Raw genomic sequence first — 15,824 nt, forward strand, 5'->3', positions numbered from 1 at the left:
ACAGAAAATGCACTATATTGTGATATATATTCTTATTGGGATAAATGACTTATATCATGATATGATATTTTATTGATATCCCACAGCCCTAGGTGGTGGATCATATTTTCTTCCAAAAAATAGCACACAGCTCTAGTGAAATGGCCAAGGAAAAATCTTTTCATAGCAAGTATTGGGTTTTGCTCACTTAGCTGTACAAATGTTACAATAAAGAAGAACATAAAAATGTTACATTTTGCAAGATGTTGGTAATGTTTTGTGACATGAGCGATGTTAATTGGTACTTGATGCCGCTCAGGTTCCACTTGCTTTTAAAGCATTTTCTATAGAATGTAAGTTGTCCAAACCTGTTTTTATTGAAGCACAGTATTCGAATCAACTAAGTTAAATTTCACTGTGGTTAATTTTTAATTGAACATATTTCATGGATTAATACAGTCATTGTTGTTCAAGTTAATTAAAAATTAATTTTTACTAATTACTGATTACTTCTCCAAGAAAGTAGTCCTGTTACTTTACTAATTACTTATTTTCAAAAGTAATTAGTTACTTTATTACTTAGTTACTTTAAAAAAAAACATGATACACAACCTGAATAAATAATAAAGCAACATACCTTTTAGCCCAATTCTATTTTTTCTGCATAATCCATCACATAAAATTGAAACATATGAAATGAAGTCTCTTTTTAAAAAGTCTCTAATAAAACAAGTTTTATTAATTTAATCTTTTAACTTCATGCACATTGCATCAAGCAAAAATTAAATTAAATGCTACAGTCTCTGACTTGAAGAAATTTGTTTAACATTTAATCCTATTTTCTGCACATTCCACCCTATTTTAAGAAAATAAAGCAAGTCTTAACCTATATTTCTGCATATCCAGCATATAAAATAAAATTAATTTTGTTTTTGCACAGTCTTTCAAGTAGATGCTACTGCCTTGCTTTCTTTCTGTTAAGAGTTTGAGTAAATAAATCGCTGCATTTGGGCGCACTCTGAGGAGTGGGCATTTGCTCGCAAATGAAATGAAGGAGCTAGTAGACTGCTTCTATTAGCTCCATCATTATTAGCAAACTTACTCATGGGCAAATAAAGACATAAATCACCCTCATAAAAACAATAGTCGATATATTTGTCCAATCGCCCAACCCTAATGGTCGTACTCTCTCCTGCACTCCATATTATCCATTGTTTATCTACACACGCCTGTTGCTGCCACGGACATCACATGCTCGCATGTCATTGACATGCGACACTCTCAAAAACAGAATCACGGTTTATTAAGGCAGCGTGCTTACGGGAAAGTAACAGTAATCTAATGACTTTTTTTGCAATAGTAATCCTTACTTGTTACTTGAAAAAAGTAATCGGATTACGCGTTACTGCCCATCTTTGAATACAATATATTTAATGTTAGCTAAATTAACATTAAATATATTGTTAATTTAGCTAATTTAGCTAATAATAAATTATGTTTATTTTATACATTATTATATAAAATAATAAACATAAAAAATTTGAAATTAGATACAGTGAACAACCTGGCAACCTGAGCAGCATCATAGACTAAACAATCCCATTTAACAGCAGCTCAGTGTCAAAAGATGCAGCCCCTGAATTGGGAAACCGATTGGGGTTTGCGATGACTGCTAATAATGTATTTATAAAGCCATATTTGATAATTAAATATACGCACCCTCTCTCCTCACACACTACATTGTGACCTTTTTTTTCTAAAGGCTTTTTCTAAAAAAATCTGATCATTACCAGTATCTCCCCAATCTGGTACCCATGATTCTTAAGGTGTTTTAGATGTAAGTTGTCTTACCTTTTGATTTGTTTTAGTATATTTCTTTTATCTTTAAGCAAGCTTTTTTTTAAGGCCATCAGATATTTGCTTGCATAGAAATGAAAAAAGCCAGTACTGAAGATGTACTTTTCTCATGACAGTATATTTGTATTAGTAATTTCCTAATCCTTTTAGCTGGCATGGGGCTGTGATCGATACTGACCGTGGCACAGAAGGGACTAAGGATGGAGGAAATAAGGAGCAGTCACCTACCGGCCAGAAAGCTAAAGACCCAGGTATTACCACTTCATGTTTACTGTTTTTTCTCTGAGCACACACTGCTAAATCTCTCTCTGAACTTGAATGGGATAATTGGGCATATTTGTGTATTGTGTATTCTAGAAGCTGTTCGGCTGGTGGCAGTGCAGGAAGCTTTCAGACATGCATGGAAGGGTTATAAAGACTTTGCTTGGGGCCATGATGAGCTTAGGCCCATCTCTAAGTCGTACAGTGAGTGGTTTGGTCTGGGTTTGACGCTAATTGATGCCTTGGATACCATGTGGATCCTCAACCTTAAAGAAGGTATGGTGGCTTGTCTGATTTTTGGGGTTGTCTTTCTTTCTAATATTATAGGATCTTTACACTACAGTATAAAGCACTTTGGGGCAACTCTTGTTGTGAATTGGCACTATATTGCCAAAAATATTCATTTGTCTGCCTTTACACATATTGGAACTTGAGTGACATCCCATTTTAATCCATAGGGTATAAGGTGATATCAACTGTCTGTTTGGAGCTATGACAGCTTCATCTCCTCTGGGAGGGTTTTCCACAAGGTTTACAAGTGTGTTTATGAGAATTTTTCACCATTCTTCCAGAAGTGCATTTGTGATGTCAGACACTGATTTTGGACAAGAAAGCCTGGCCCTCAGTCTCTGCTCCAATCTATCCCAAAGGTGTTCTGCTAAGTTGATGCCACAGCACTGTGCAGACCAGTCAAGTTGTGGCCTGAATCTTTGTGGCGGAGTTGCTGTCATTTCCAATTGTTTCCACTTTTTAATAATAGCACTAACAATTTTGGAATATTTAATAATGAGTACATGTAGAACTGGAGTTGTTGCGCTTTTTGCGTGGTACCTATCATGGTACCATGCTGGAAATCACTAAGCTCCTAAGCAATGTTCCCTCTAAGCTGCGCACGTGCGCAATTGCGCACTGCTGGCACGGTCTCTGCGCACAGAAAATCTGCGTTGCGCAGAAAAAAGAAATCTAACCTGAATTGAAATTAAAATTAAAACTTTAACAATTCTGTTTTGCAGTGTTAGTCAGTAAGTGACTGGCTGCTCCTGTATGGGATTAGAACGATACCACCTTATCCCATAGTCCAGCCAATGATGCGATTCACATTCCTATATACGCAGCCAATCAACGTCGCTGACAGGCTATGACAGCGTCCTTGTGCCATCACCGGTGTTTTAGCTAGTAAAGCGGCGTGGCTGATGTGGAGTGAAGCCACGTTAATGGCAACGTGTACAACCATTAGAGATGTGAGCAGGACAGACAGAACAATTGACGGAAAAAGTGTGGACTTTATACCAGTTTTTAAATTGTGTTGATAGGCCACGTAAAACCAGAGTTATGATAAAAATATATGCAGTGTTTGGTTTTCTTCCTGAATACTATCATTGTTTATATTTACTGCGGGAAGAAACGGTAAAAACGTCGTTTTATAAGGAAAACGCTCGAAAGCACTCTCCTAGTGATGGGTCGGTCGCGAACGAAATGGCTCTTAGAGCCGACTCTTTGAAGTGAACGACGCGAGCCGGCTCCTTATCGCCAGCCGGCTCCTTATCGCCAGCCGTGGGTTTTTTTTTTTTTTTTCTTTCTCTCACCCTCTCTCTCGCACTTTTTTTCCGCTTCACTCCGCGCGCGAGCCTTGTGCTTTGCGCTGGGCAGAGGGGGGAGGGGCGGCAGTTACACTCTCAGTAGCACAGGATCAGAGCGGGAGGGAGAGAGAGAGAAAGAGAGCCAGGGACAACAACCTCACATTAGAAAGGTCGAAAAAAGTACCATGTCGACCAATCAAAACATGATATGGCAACGTGGCATCTAGTTGTTAAGAAACGGGGGGAAGTTTTAGGAGTGACGGCGGTGCTTTGAGATGTGAGAGATTTGAGACGTTTAGCGCAAATCTTGTGTAGTTAGTGTGTAGTGTAGTCAATAGTTTTGTTGGTGTGTCAGAGCAATGAGGCGACTGCTGAATGTTACAGGTGTTACTGGAGTGATACATCTCCTGTTGTCAGGCCTGCAGGTATCAGGCTGTTGTTCTCATTTATTTCATAGTGGACAGAAATTATTTTTTGGAGTGGCACAAATTGTGTGGCATCAAATTTGATGCAGAACACCTGATTGTTCTGTTGTTTGCCAAACTGAGTTACTTTTTTGAAGAAGTAACTATATAATTAATTGCCCAACATTGGTCATTATATACTGTATTTGGCAGACAGAGAGTTACAGGACTCTCTCCCAGACCACAGACTCATACTCACAGTGTTGGGGAGTAACGGAATACATGTACCGCCGTTACGTATTTAGAATACAAAATATCAGTAACTGTATTCCGTTACAGTTACCGTTTAAAAAGGTGGTATTCAGAATACAGTTACTTTGTTGAAATAAATGGATTACACGGCGGTACTTCCCTGTTTCATATTGTCGCGGGTCAGGATTGTTTGGGTTTGTTTGACAGCTATGTTCTGTTGTTCCAGGCGGCAGCGTTACGGTTGCCATGGTTACAGGGTGACGCGCTCTCTCTCTGCGTGTTTCCTGGGTGAGAGAGCGCCTTTTTGTTGTTGTTGTTGTGCTAAGCTAATAGACAGAATGCTACAGGCATAGCTCTAAAGAATGTAGCCTGATGGGCAGTGTAGTCCGTGCTGCAGGGAGAATGGACTACCATACCCGTTATGTGTCTGTGAGCGAGGGAAGGAGAGAAAGGAAAAGTCCGAGCTGTCACCTAGCAAAAACGGGAGCTGAAAGCATGTAAATATAATAATAACCACAGCAGCCAAGAAGAGTTCCTGACCAGCCCAGTTGTAAGTAAGCTATTAAGACTCAACTGTACACTGTGTTCGTGTTTTCCTCCGGAAAAAATAAGTTCCGTTGGAGAAGCCTTTCAACGCCTCTCTCTGTCTCCCGCAAGCAAAGTTGACCCAGACAACAAAGTAAAGCTAGTTTTCGGCTACCAGCCCGACACGGAACCCGACGTATTAGCCAGAGGTCCCTTTACTACGTTTCGGAGCCGCGGACCTTCAGTAACAGTAATAAATCACAGCAATAGTACATTCACGTAGTTGTAAACAGCATGATAATATATTAAGTAATCCAAAGTATTCAGAATACGTTACTCTCATTGAGTAACGTAACGGAATACGTTACAGAATACATTTTGGGGCATGTATTCAGTATTCTGTACTGGAATACATTTTAAAAGTAACCTTCCCAACACTGCATACTCATAATACAAGTCAGAGCTTTATGGAAAAAAGAAAGAAAGAAAGTTGTGTTTTCAAAATTGGAGTTCAAGTTATTTTTACTTCCAATAGCATTAACATACTACACAGGTCATGAACAAGATTTTTTTAAATTTTCATTGTAAGTGGGCTAAAGCAGTTAATTAAAAGTAGTCTAACATAAATGTAAATGCTGTAATTTGCTATTTTAATAAACTATGTAACTTGGATGGATTTGATGCTGGCGTGACCACAGTGCACACGTCTGATGTCGCTCACAGTGGTCCAAGGGATCGGTCAGGGAGTTTGTGTGTTCGCTCAGACACATGAAAAATTAGAGGGAACATTGCTCCTAAGTGCGACCCATTTTTCACAAATGTTTGTAGCAGTGGTCTGCATGCCTAGGTGCTTGATTTCATACAGCTGTGGCCATGGAAGTGACTGGAACAGCGGAATTCTATTCTGGATGAATGAGTGAATACTTTTGGCAATATACAGTAGTATATATCAATTAAATTGTATTTAGTTTACTTTTATTTTTATTTATTTAGTTTACTTTTATGTTTTCTAACTTTGAATAAATATACTAACACCTTGCAAGCTGACAACTTTTAGGAGCTTTTCAAGCATCTGAACACTAGTATCTGTTGCTGTAGCAAAAATTAATTTGTAATATATGAAATCATAGACATAATCTTCACATACAGTTTCTCCGTGACAGAGCTAAATACATTACTCCTGTGCAACACTATCCTCGCATAGCTCCAAAGTTCTCTTCAAGTAGTAAACATAGTAAGGAGTGTGACAGCAGTGTAAGGGAAAATAACATATAGGAACAACCTTTCATTATAAAGAGTTAAATTATGGTTCTATTCAATAAACACTGTAATTTGTTTTAGAATTTGAGGAAGCAAAGGCATGGGTGGCCACTGAGCTCACATTCAACAAGAATGTAGATGTTAACCTGTTTGAAACTACCATCCGCATCCTGGGAGGTCTATTGAGCACCTATCACCTGACTGGAGAAACACTGTTCCTAGACAAAGCTGTAAGTCACCACACTCCCCTCATTTCTTAAACTTTTCCTTCCTCTCTGACCCTGAGGTCAGTGTACTTAGTCAAATGTTTGCAGTGGGATTTCTGGATATTTACACAATGACATATTACACAAAAAATGTGCTACAAATGACGCTCGTCGTTGTCACTTTTTATCATCACCTTTATTTATAAAGCACTTTAAAACAACCACAGCTGACACAAAGTGCTGTACACAAGAACTATATAATACAATTACACAAGATATAAATAAAAGCCAAATAAAAGAAAAAGTAAAATAATTAAATAACTCATTTCATTACAAGAGAAAACTAAGTCTCACTGAGGTTAAAAGCCAAAGAATAAAAGTGGGTTTTAAGTCGCAATTTAAAAGTGGACAGTGAAGGGGCCTCTCTAACTTGCAAGGGCAAATTATTCCATAATTTAGGACCCAAGATAGAAAAGGCCCTGTCCCCTCTGAGCTTCCTCCTGGATCTCGGTACCTCCTGGAGCAGCTGGTCAGCTGACCTGAGAGACCGACAAGGTCTGAAGAAGCTCAGAGAGATAAGGTGGGGCATAGGGTACTTAAAAGTAGAATGGAGGCAGAGCCTTCAGCTTTCAGGCCCCTCTTCTCTGACACCAGCTCCCAGTTAGGATTTTGAGATAGCCAACTTCTCTACTTTAGGAGTAAAACTTTCCAAAAACCCAAAAGACCCAGAGCTGTTGAACAGGAAGAAACCTGTATAAGACAAGTAAGGGGCAACATTTCTTTCCCAAAAGTCCAACAAATGTTGGATATTTTCTAGACTTTTAACAAGTGTTATCAGGCTTTCAGTGCGATTGCATAATGAGACAGACGTGTCAGGTAACCGCTCCCCAATATTGATAGACTTAAACCACTAATAACTTGCTCATAGACTTCAAAGTTAAACACACGATTGAGTGGGGAAGGAAATACAGGAGGCTGACAAAATGCAAATATGTCTAAATTACAAGATAAAAACAGCTCGTCTGCAAAAGCTAGCAATGTCAACGCAAGCTAACACTAACCCTGGAGCTGACATATGTCAGAACGATTTGCTGAGAGCTTTCGAATCGCTCAAGTCGGAATTGAAAGAGTATCACGACAGTCTACGAAAGGACATTATTTCTCTACACTGGGCAACAAACTCGACAAAATAACTGAAGGAATGAAAGGACTGTTAAAAAGAGTGGACGAGTTAAGGACGCGTTTGTGGAGCTGGCCGAAGCGCTCACCAAGTGGATTAAATGACAGAGAAGTATTCAAAACAAGCTGAATGATCTTGAATCCAGTTCTTTTTTTTTTTTCTTTTTTGCCTGTCCCGTTTGGTTCTTTTGCCTCTAGATTTATTTTCTAAGGGCGAAGAAAGATGCCCAACGGATTTACTTTACCAAATGGACCATCCCAGCCTTGCCGTAATGGTCTATTTGATTCACCTTTTATTGTTTATTTTATTTTTTATTTTCACTTCCTAGATACGGGACAGACTTGACTGGGGGAAAGAAAGGGGAGAAAGAAAGAGGGAAAGAAAAACAGCTGAGAAGAGGGACGGGGATAAAGGGCAAAAAACAAAAACCCAACAAAATAAGCAGACACATAATACATATATCAATCACCTGGATCACCTGTTGAGAAATAAAAAAGAAAACAAGCAGAAGAAAATGAGAGCAATAGAATAAACAACATCACGATGATATATAGGAATATAACACTAAATACTTAATATTAAACATTATTGTGCAGCACGTAAGATTGACAGCGCACAGTGTGCTTTGAGGTAGGAGCCAAAAAGGGTGTAGTTTGTGTGTGTGAGCACCCGTGTGTACACCTGTGAGCATGAACGCGCTTGTTTTTAAAAGGTTCCTTCATGTAATGATCTGCTAGAGGGTGTGGGGGGCCACGGCCCCGTCCTCCAGGGCATGAAGCAGGTATGGAGGAGATCCAAACTCCAGACATGCAGAGGCGCCCAGAACACAAGAGACCAAGGAAGACCAACAGAGGGCAGCCGCGCCACTGTCCCAGAAAGAGCTGAGGAGAGTCCCAGATGAGGGGTCACTCAGCAGCCGCGGAGCAGAAGCCAGGGGGGGTTGCAGTGACGTGCCCGTGAGCTCCGCCGGCAGCCAGCTGTGCCAGAGTGACCGAGCCCCAGGCCGAGAGACCGAGGGCACCCCACCCCCGAAGTGGCCCGAGCGAGCCCCAGGCTCCAGGCCCCGATAAGCAGCCACCAAGGAGTGAGCTGGTGCGTACCTGGACGCCCATCCCCGGACACAAAGAACCACCAACGCACCGATGTCTGAGGGCGTCTGCCACTGGCAGGGGAAGCGGTGGGGGGAGATAGGCCTCCATACCTTGGAGGGCCTGAGATGTCCCCAGAGAGGTGGCGTCTGATACCCAACCTGACATATAGACACAGACATACAGGCACACACAGATACAAACATCCATTCCCACCCTCATGCTCTCATATGCAATTACTCAACACTCACCCAACGTGGAGACAGACATAGAGAGACACTGTACACACAATCACACTCCCCAAGCGTACTCTAAGAACCGGGTCTGGGTACCCTTGCCCCTGGAGGGGGAAACTGCGCCAGACCCAGGTGGTGTTACCCTTTTCCCTGCGGTGGGGAGAAGCAGACCGCCCCGACTCCGCAGCAGCAGGGAGGCCCCACATTCCAGACCCGAGTCGGACGGCCAACTCCTCCTCCTAGCCACCCCGCTCCAGCAGGCCGCAGAGAACGGGGGTGTGAGAAGACTTCAAACCTCCCTCTGCCCGCTCATATGTAGTGTTGATGCATGTGTGTTCTAAGGTGCATTTAAAACCCAGGAGGGCATGGAGCTACCTGCCAAAGAGCAGCAGGTAAGCGCATAGCCCCTCCTGCTAGCCCTCAATGTCTACATGTATTTAAAATTGAGAGGTGGGCAACGACGCCAGGGGTGAGGTGTACACCCTGATGGTATTTTGGAGTCCGTGTAGTGTGCCCACCCCAAGATCCTATATGTATGTGTAATGAGAGTGTGAGTAATGTGAATGTCTAAGTTGTGAGATAAAATTGAGGCACAGGCAGCCAGATCTTGAATCCAGTTCTAAGTGAAACAATATCAGAATTTTTTTTATTAGAGGATGGCCAATTTTGCCACCATTTCTATTCAACATGTGCTGTTATAGTCTCTTCAGTTCATTAGGACAGAGGAGTTGCACCAGCAGCAGGAGTTGGACAATTAAGATGGAGGCAATTTTACAGTTTCCTAAACCTTACATAGGGCTCTCTCATTATGGGAGAAACATCCCTAGACCAGCCGATGGGATCGAGGTGAGAGAGACGCTTTTCCCACATAGTGGGAGTCACAGGTATTTTTTCTACTTTTGCTGTTCAAGCTTTTTTAGTAGTTCATAAAGTTATTGCTCTTATTGTTTTGTTTATTTGTGGGTGTCTACTGTAATCATAAATATAAGAAATTAATGGGAAGAGTAATTAGAAAATTTGGATATACAAATTTATTCTTCAGCTCACATATTAATAGCAGGAGAAGTGTTGTAACTACCCTGATATCAAACACCGTTAATTTTTAAATGACTGAGGAAGGTGAGGATAAAGAAGGTAGATATGTAATTGTTAAAGGGAGAACAGACAGTATTCTTGTGACATTAGTAAATGTGTATGCACTGCCAGAGGGTGTCAAAAAATTGTTTACTGTATTTTCTGCACTATAAGGCATACTGTGGTGGACCACTAGAGGGCTCCACTCACACCCAGTGTTGAGGAAGTGTGTTGCTGTGTTTTGTGGCACGATGTGTTCAGTTGATGTTGGAGAGGAATAAAGAAGGAGTGAGAACTGAGAGCTCTGTGTTGTCCATGCTTACCTCCACAATACTTAAAATCCTTAAATTTTCTCAAAAATCGACAGTGCGCCTTATAATCCGGTGGGCCTTATGTATGAATTCTGGTTGTGTTTACTGACCTTGAACCGATTTTATGTGGTACACGGCGCTCAAAAATCTGTCAAAAAATGTTTTTGTACGACTTTGGTAAGCTACGAAGCCGCACCGCTTGATGGATTGTTGGAGCATTACGGCTACCGTAGTCAGTAAACTCCAAAACTCCATCCGCTTCAGGTCGCAACGTCAAACGAACACTGTGGCATCACTGAGAGTTTCACCTTTAATTAAATGATCAGCGTTGCTGCTTTACCAGGTGTGACAATTACGTTTAATATCCAGGCATCCATGTAAACAGAATTTATTAAATTTAACAGAATTAGAAGTTAGCAGGAAGTCAGCCCGCTAGTTTCCACCTAAACATGATATACCATGTTCTCACTGAGAGATTTCTGAAAAAATTAAAATGTACAGCTCTGCTATTACTTCCAACAAAAATGAAGACGGAAAACTAAACAGCAGTGACGTTTGTAGGGTTTCTGAAGTTGGGCTAGCTGGTATATAATGATGTGCTACGTGATCGCTAACGACATGGCATAACATAAACACAGTGAAGCTGGAGGATGAATGCTAACTTTTTTTTCTCCACTTGATAAAAGTTAATGTGAGGGTTCCCAATAGTTAGGCACAGATGCAAATGCATACAACAGGATGTTGTAAACGGACCAAACTTCAATCAAGAGAACAACTGAGATAATCCATCCACAATACAAGGTTAGTCATTAATATATTGCTCAGCTGTAGACATGAAATATCCATTCCTCCACAGAACGATATTGGTTCCAGGCTGATGCCAGCCTTCAACACACCTTCTAAGATCCCCTACTCTGATGTGAACATTGGGAAAGGTACAGCACACCCACCTCATTGGACCTCAGACAGCACTGTGGCTGAAGTTACAAGCATCCAGCTGGAGTTCAGGGAGCTCAGCCGCCTCACCCAGGAACCACTGTACCAGGTAAGTGACCAACCGATCAAGTACATTCAATGAAGATCTGCTCAGAGGGTTGTAATACGAGTTCCATCCTGGAAGTTGTCCTTTTCACAGAGTCATACTCACTTTTTACACCTCATACACTCCTGTACACCAACACATGCACCCAGCTGTGGAGGACCACAAAAGCCACACGCATCGAAATAAAGATATCTGTGCTTAAATAATGAATTGTACAATAAATTATGCATTTGTAAAATAATTTACAAATACATTTTCAATATTCTATTTATTCAAACATTATGTAAGTAATTTATTATTTAATAATTAAATGTTAAATAAAACACTATTTTTAAATCTATTTTTCCAAAATGAATTATTAAATCCATCAGTAACTACTTCAAATCTATGCGGTTAAAATGATGCCACCTTAAATTGAAACTGAAAAATAATATTGTAGCTGAAATGAATGTACTGAAAAAAAAATTAACAGTGAGAAAGATTAATTGAAACTTTAAATATCGAAATTAAAATAAAAAACTCACAATCAAGTTTTCCCACATTATTTTTTTTTTCAGTTTCAATTCACTTTTTTTCAGCTTTAATTTGCTGGCACTGTTTTGTTGTCCGGGGCCGTGCTTGAGGGGTGGGGCTTCAGACCCACAGATGGTGAGGGGAAAGAAACTGTTCCTGTGTTGGGTGGTCCTGGTCTGCAGGCTTCTATACCGTCTGCCAGAGGGCAGCAGGTTAAAAAGTCTGTGTCCAGGGTGTGAGGGGTCTGTGGTGATTTTCCCTGCAGGTTTCCTGGTTCTTGAGAGGTGCAGGTCTTGGATGACCTTTTCTGCTGCCCATACAGTCTGATGCAGTCTGCTCCTGCCCTGTTGAGTGGCTTCTCCATACCAGACTGTGATGGAGCACAGGACAGACTCAATGACTGAATATTTGCATACATTATAGTGCTGACCAATGACTGTAGAAAACATGGACGACCTAATAGCTGTAGCAACTGCAGTCACGGAGAAACTTGCATATCTCTGTTTGGGAAAGACAGATGGGGGGTTGCTGAGAGGAGGGCCAGCATTGACGTCCCAAAACCATGACCGACTGTTTTAAACTGACACCCTGAGGTGTTATTCCGTAAACTGGACTAGCTGACAGAATGACCCAAGGCCCCGCCGCACTTTCTCGGTAAGTTAAATGAGTTTGTAAGCTAATCCGTAACTAACGTCCTCAGCTAGCTAGCTAAGATGAGCACTTGGCTGTCAGGGAAACTTGTTTTGTAAAGTTTGTTTAGCTAATCCGTGCAGTTGAATGAATTTACCCTGACTGAAGAAATCAAGAGAAAAGCACCGGGCTGCTCAGTCACTAACTACCATTACTTTACTTTTAGTATGAGTATTATACTGTAATAGCAACAGGCTGATTATTAAATATGTGCAAACAGCAGCTTGTTTTCTGTCTTCTGCTATATCTATACGGACAGTAACATCAACTTAAAAAAAGCTGGCACTTCAATAACCCCTCATTATTCATAAGCTATGGATTAAAATAGCAAAGCCCAATGTTTATGTACTGAAACCAACTACGGCCGTTTGGCAACTTAAGTAAAATGCATGTTTAATTTTTCCACTGATTGATTTATTTTTTTTAGCACTAAATTTTTTTTTTTTACTTAGTTTGTTTTAAATATTCAGGTTAAAAAACATTGTGAATTATTGTTAATGTGGTATTGATAACAAAGTTCCATGTGCAGTACTCCATACAGCTTACATCCTTTGAGAGACATAATTTGGAGCATTAATATTTGTTATTCAATTACCAGGAAGCAGCTCAAACACTGGTGATAATATCTCCATATGTTGGTGACCACGATGCAGCAGCAGACTCAAAGGCAAACATTATATTGGAAAATCTGATAGTATATGAGGCTTTGTATTTTTTTTAAAAAAATAAACAGCTAATGTCAGTAGAACTGTAGAACTTAAAAACTGTAAGACAAGAACTAAAGTTCCGGAAGTGTGTGAGGACAGAGAAGGATCTGCTTTATTTCAGATTTGAGGGACAAACTTTATATTTCAGTTTGTGTGTCACGGGCTGCGGTGGCAGACCGTGGAGTGGCAGTGAAAGTAGGGCCCAAACGCGAGACTCTTAGTGAAGGACAGTGGATTTATTTACAGGAGGTGAAAAACACACAACTATATACAAAAATCCAGGCACTGTGGTCCCGTGGTGATTCTCCCTGAATCCCACACAGTGCAGATGTCCGTGAAAGGTGAAAAGTTGCGACTCCAAAAAACTCCAATTCCCACACCGTGACTTTAAAGCACACTCCGCTCCAGATTCCTGGTAACACAAACAAACAGAAGGTTAGGAGGAAATCTATTAACTAGGAGGTTAAACAAAAGCCCACGGCGGTACTGACGAGTTCTGACTCAAGGATCCAGCGTCGGCCTCAGCTCAGCTGCAGTCTTAAATGCCGTTCCCTTGACGAGCGTAATCTGCTGCAGCTGGCAGAGGACGACGAGCGGCAGGTGCGGCTGTCTCTGGAGCAGAAACACTTCCGGGTTCGCAGTCTCCTCAGCGAACCCACACCTCCGGAAGCTCACGGGGAGACACATGGAGAAACGGAGAGCAAACCAAAACACCACACGGAAAACATAAACATAAACATACACTGAAAATACATGAGCCCTGGGTCCCTAGACCCAGGCCATGACAGTGTGATGCTTCTGTTATTTGTGATTACAGGAGCTGCTCTTAAATTCAGACCTCAGCACCACCCAGTGACAACAGACAAATCATCCTATATCTTCACTCTTTATAGTAACTCAAAAATTAACTGATGAAAACAGTACAAAGTTTAAAGAACCACATGATGTGCTGTCAGTGAAAGCTGCAACTGTTTATAGATAAAGTTAAAAAGGGTTAATCATATATATCAGCAGGAACAGGACCTCAGTTTGGTGTTTCAGAAAGGTTCTGATCTCAGACCTGCACAGTTTCTGTTTTAAATACTTAATGTAGTCAGATGCATAAAGAGGTATAACCTGATGAAGGTTGTCACTTGTATGTTGAACTAAAAACTTCTGATCTGGAATTGTTTCACACTGTTTTTTGCCAAGAGTGTGTTATTTAATAAAGTTTAATCCTGTCATTCATACCAGAGTAACCGGAGAGGATAATATATATTTAAATATATATCTTTCTACAGGACTGAATATAATATCTTTATGTAAAAGCCCAGAGCCTCTCAGGATTATTATATTTATAACATCATACAAAGCAAAGCTCTCCATGACAGTGTTAATGAAATGCTATGTTTATTCATCTTCTGTGGCAGGCTTACGGTGGAGCTCTGAAGATTTCACTTTGAGGGAGCTGCTGGTGAAGATTATGAGTCCTGCTTGATCCTTGCATTTTAGTAGTAACACGTCCGCACTGCATTTTCTTGTTAGTAATGGCATAACAATCGAAATAGTAATTTGTTAGATTACTGGTGACTGAAAAAAGTAATGGCATTAGTAACGCCATTATTCCCATCACTACTTAATCGTGACAAGGACACAAACCTCAGCACTTACGATAGATGTTAGCTCCTCCGTGCAGCAATTCCAGAGAGAGAGAGCAACAACTACTGATGAGGATGAGTGATGAAATGTTTCTCCCACTAACAACTGTTGTGTCCAGTTGAATTCAATCAGTTTTTTAAAGACGAGTTGTTAGATGCTGTGCTCATGAGGACAATAGGTTTGAACTTGCAGCACAACATAACGTTTCCATATTTGATCAAAGATCAAAACACTTAATTGAGCAGAATGTAATATCCTCATATGATGACACATCACACATGACCCAGCATTGTTCTAACAATGCAAACTTAGAAGTTTCCACAGTTGCTAGAAAGGGACAGATTTCTGGCTGATCTTAATCAGTGGTTGTTGCCCTCTCTGGAATTGCTGCACGGAGGATGTAACGTCTATGACACATGTGTCAAAGTCAAGGCCCGCGGGCCACATCCGGCCCGGCGTACATTTATATCCGGCCCGCGAGATCATTTTAGAATAATCCTTTAATTGTCCCACAAGGGGAAATTTGGTTGTAACAGCAGCCAAAAAGACACATATACAAACAAACAGTACACAGGACACAGAACAGAAACACACAATTTTTCTTACATATTTACATTAAGGACAAAATTACTATATACAGAGAGTACTGTACAGTTATTAAATTAAATAAAAATAACTATAGATAAGAGGCAAACCAGGTTGTCGTGCGAATCGGTTGATTAACTTATTGCAGTTACAGTGCTGATGTAAACATCTATGTTTGTTGGGAGCAGTTCTGATTGTACAGTCTGACAGCTGCAGGGAGGAAGGACCTGCGGAAACGCTCCTTCATGCATCTAGGATGCAGCAGTCTGTCACTGAAGGAGCTCTGCAGTTCAGCAACATTTACATGCATGGGGTGGGAGACTCTGTCCATCAGAGATGTTATTTTGGCCAGAGTCCTTCTGCCTCCCACCACCTGCACTGGGTCCAGGGTGCATCCCAGAACAGAGCTGGCCTTCCTGATGAGTTTATCCAACCT

The 15,824-nt window shown here is 40.8% G+C and overlaps 1 protein-coding gene across 2 annotated transcripts in view; it reads left to right on the forward strand.

Moving 5' to 3' along the window:
• The window catches only part of man1b1b (mannosidase, alpha, class 1B, member 1b), a 72,091-nt gene that overhangs the window by 9,392 nt on the left and 46,875 nt on the right, over positions 1-15,824 (forward strand). For both annotated transcript variants that reach the window (XM_063490740.1, XM_063490739.1), the window contains exons 6-9: positions 1,987-2,087; positions 2,194-2,373; positions 6,200-6,348; positions 11,070-11,258. In XM_063490740.1, the coding sequence (XP_063346810.1) occupies positions 1,987-2,087; positions 2,194-2,373; positions 6,200-6,348; positions 11,070-11,258 (619 nt within the window). The remainder of the gene's footprint in view (positions 1-1,986; positions 2,088-2,193; positions 2,374-6,199; positions 6,349-11,069; positions 11,259-15,824) is intronic.

This window comes from Pelmatolapia mariae, linkage group LG12 (assembly GCF_036321145.2).
Source record: "Pelmatolapia mariae isolate MD_Pm_ZW linkage group LG12, Pm_UMD_F_2, whole genome shotgun sequence".
NCBI classification, from domain to species: Eukaryota; Metazoa; Chordata; class Actinopteri; order Cichliformes; family Cichlidae; genus Pelmatolapia; species Pelmatolapia mariae.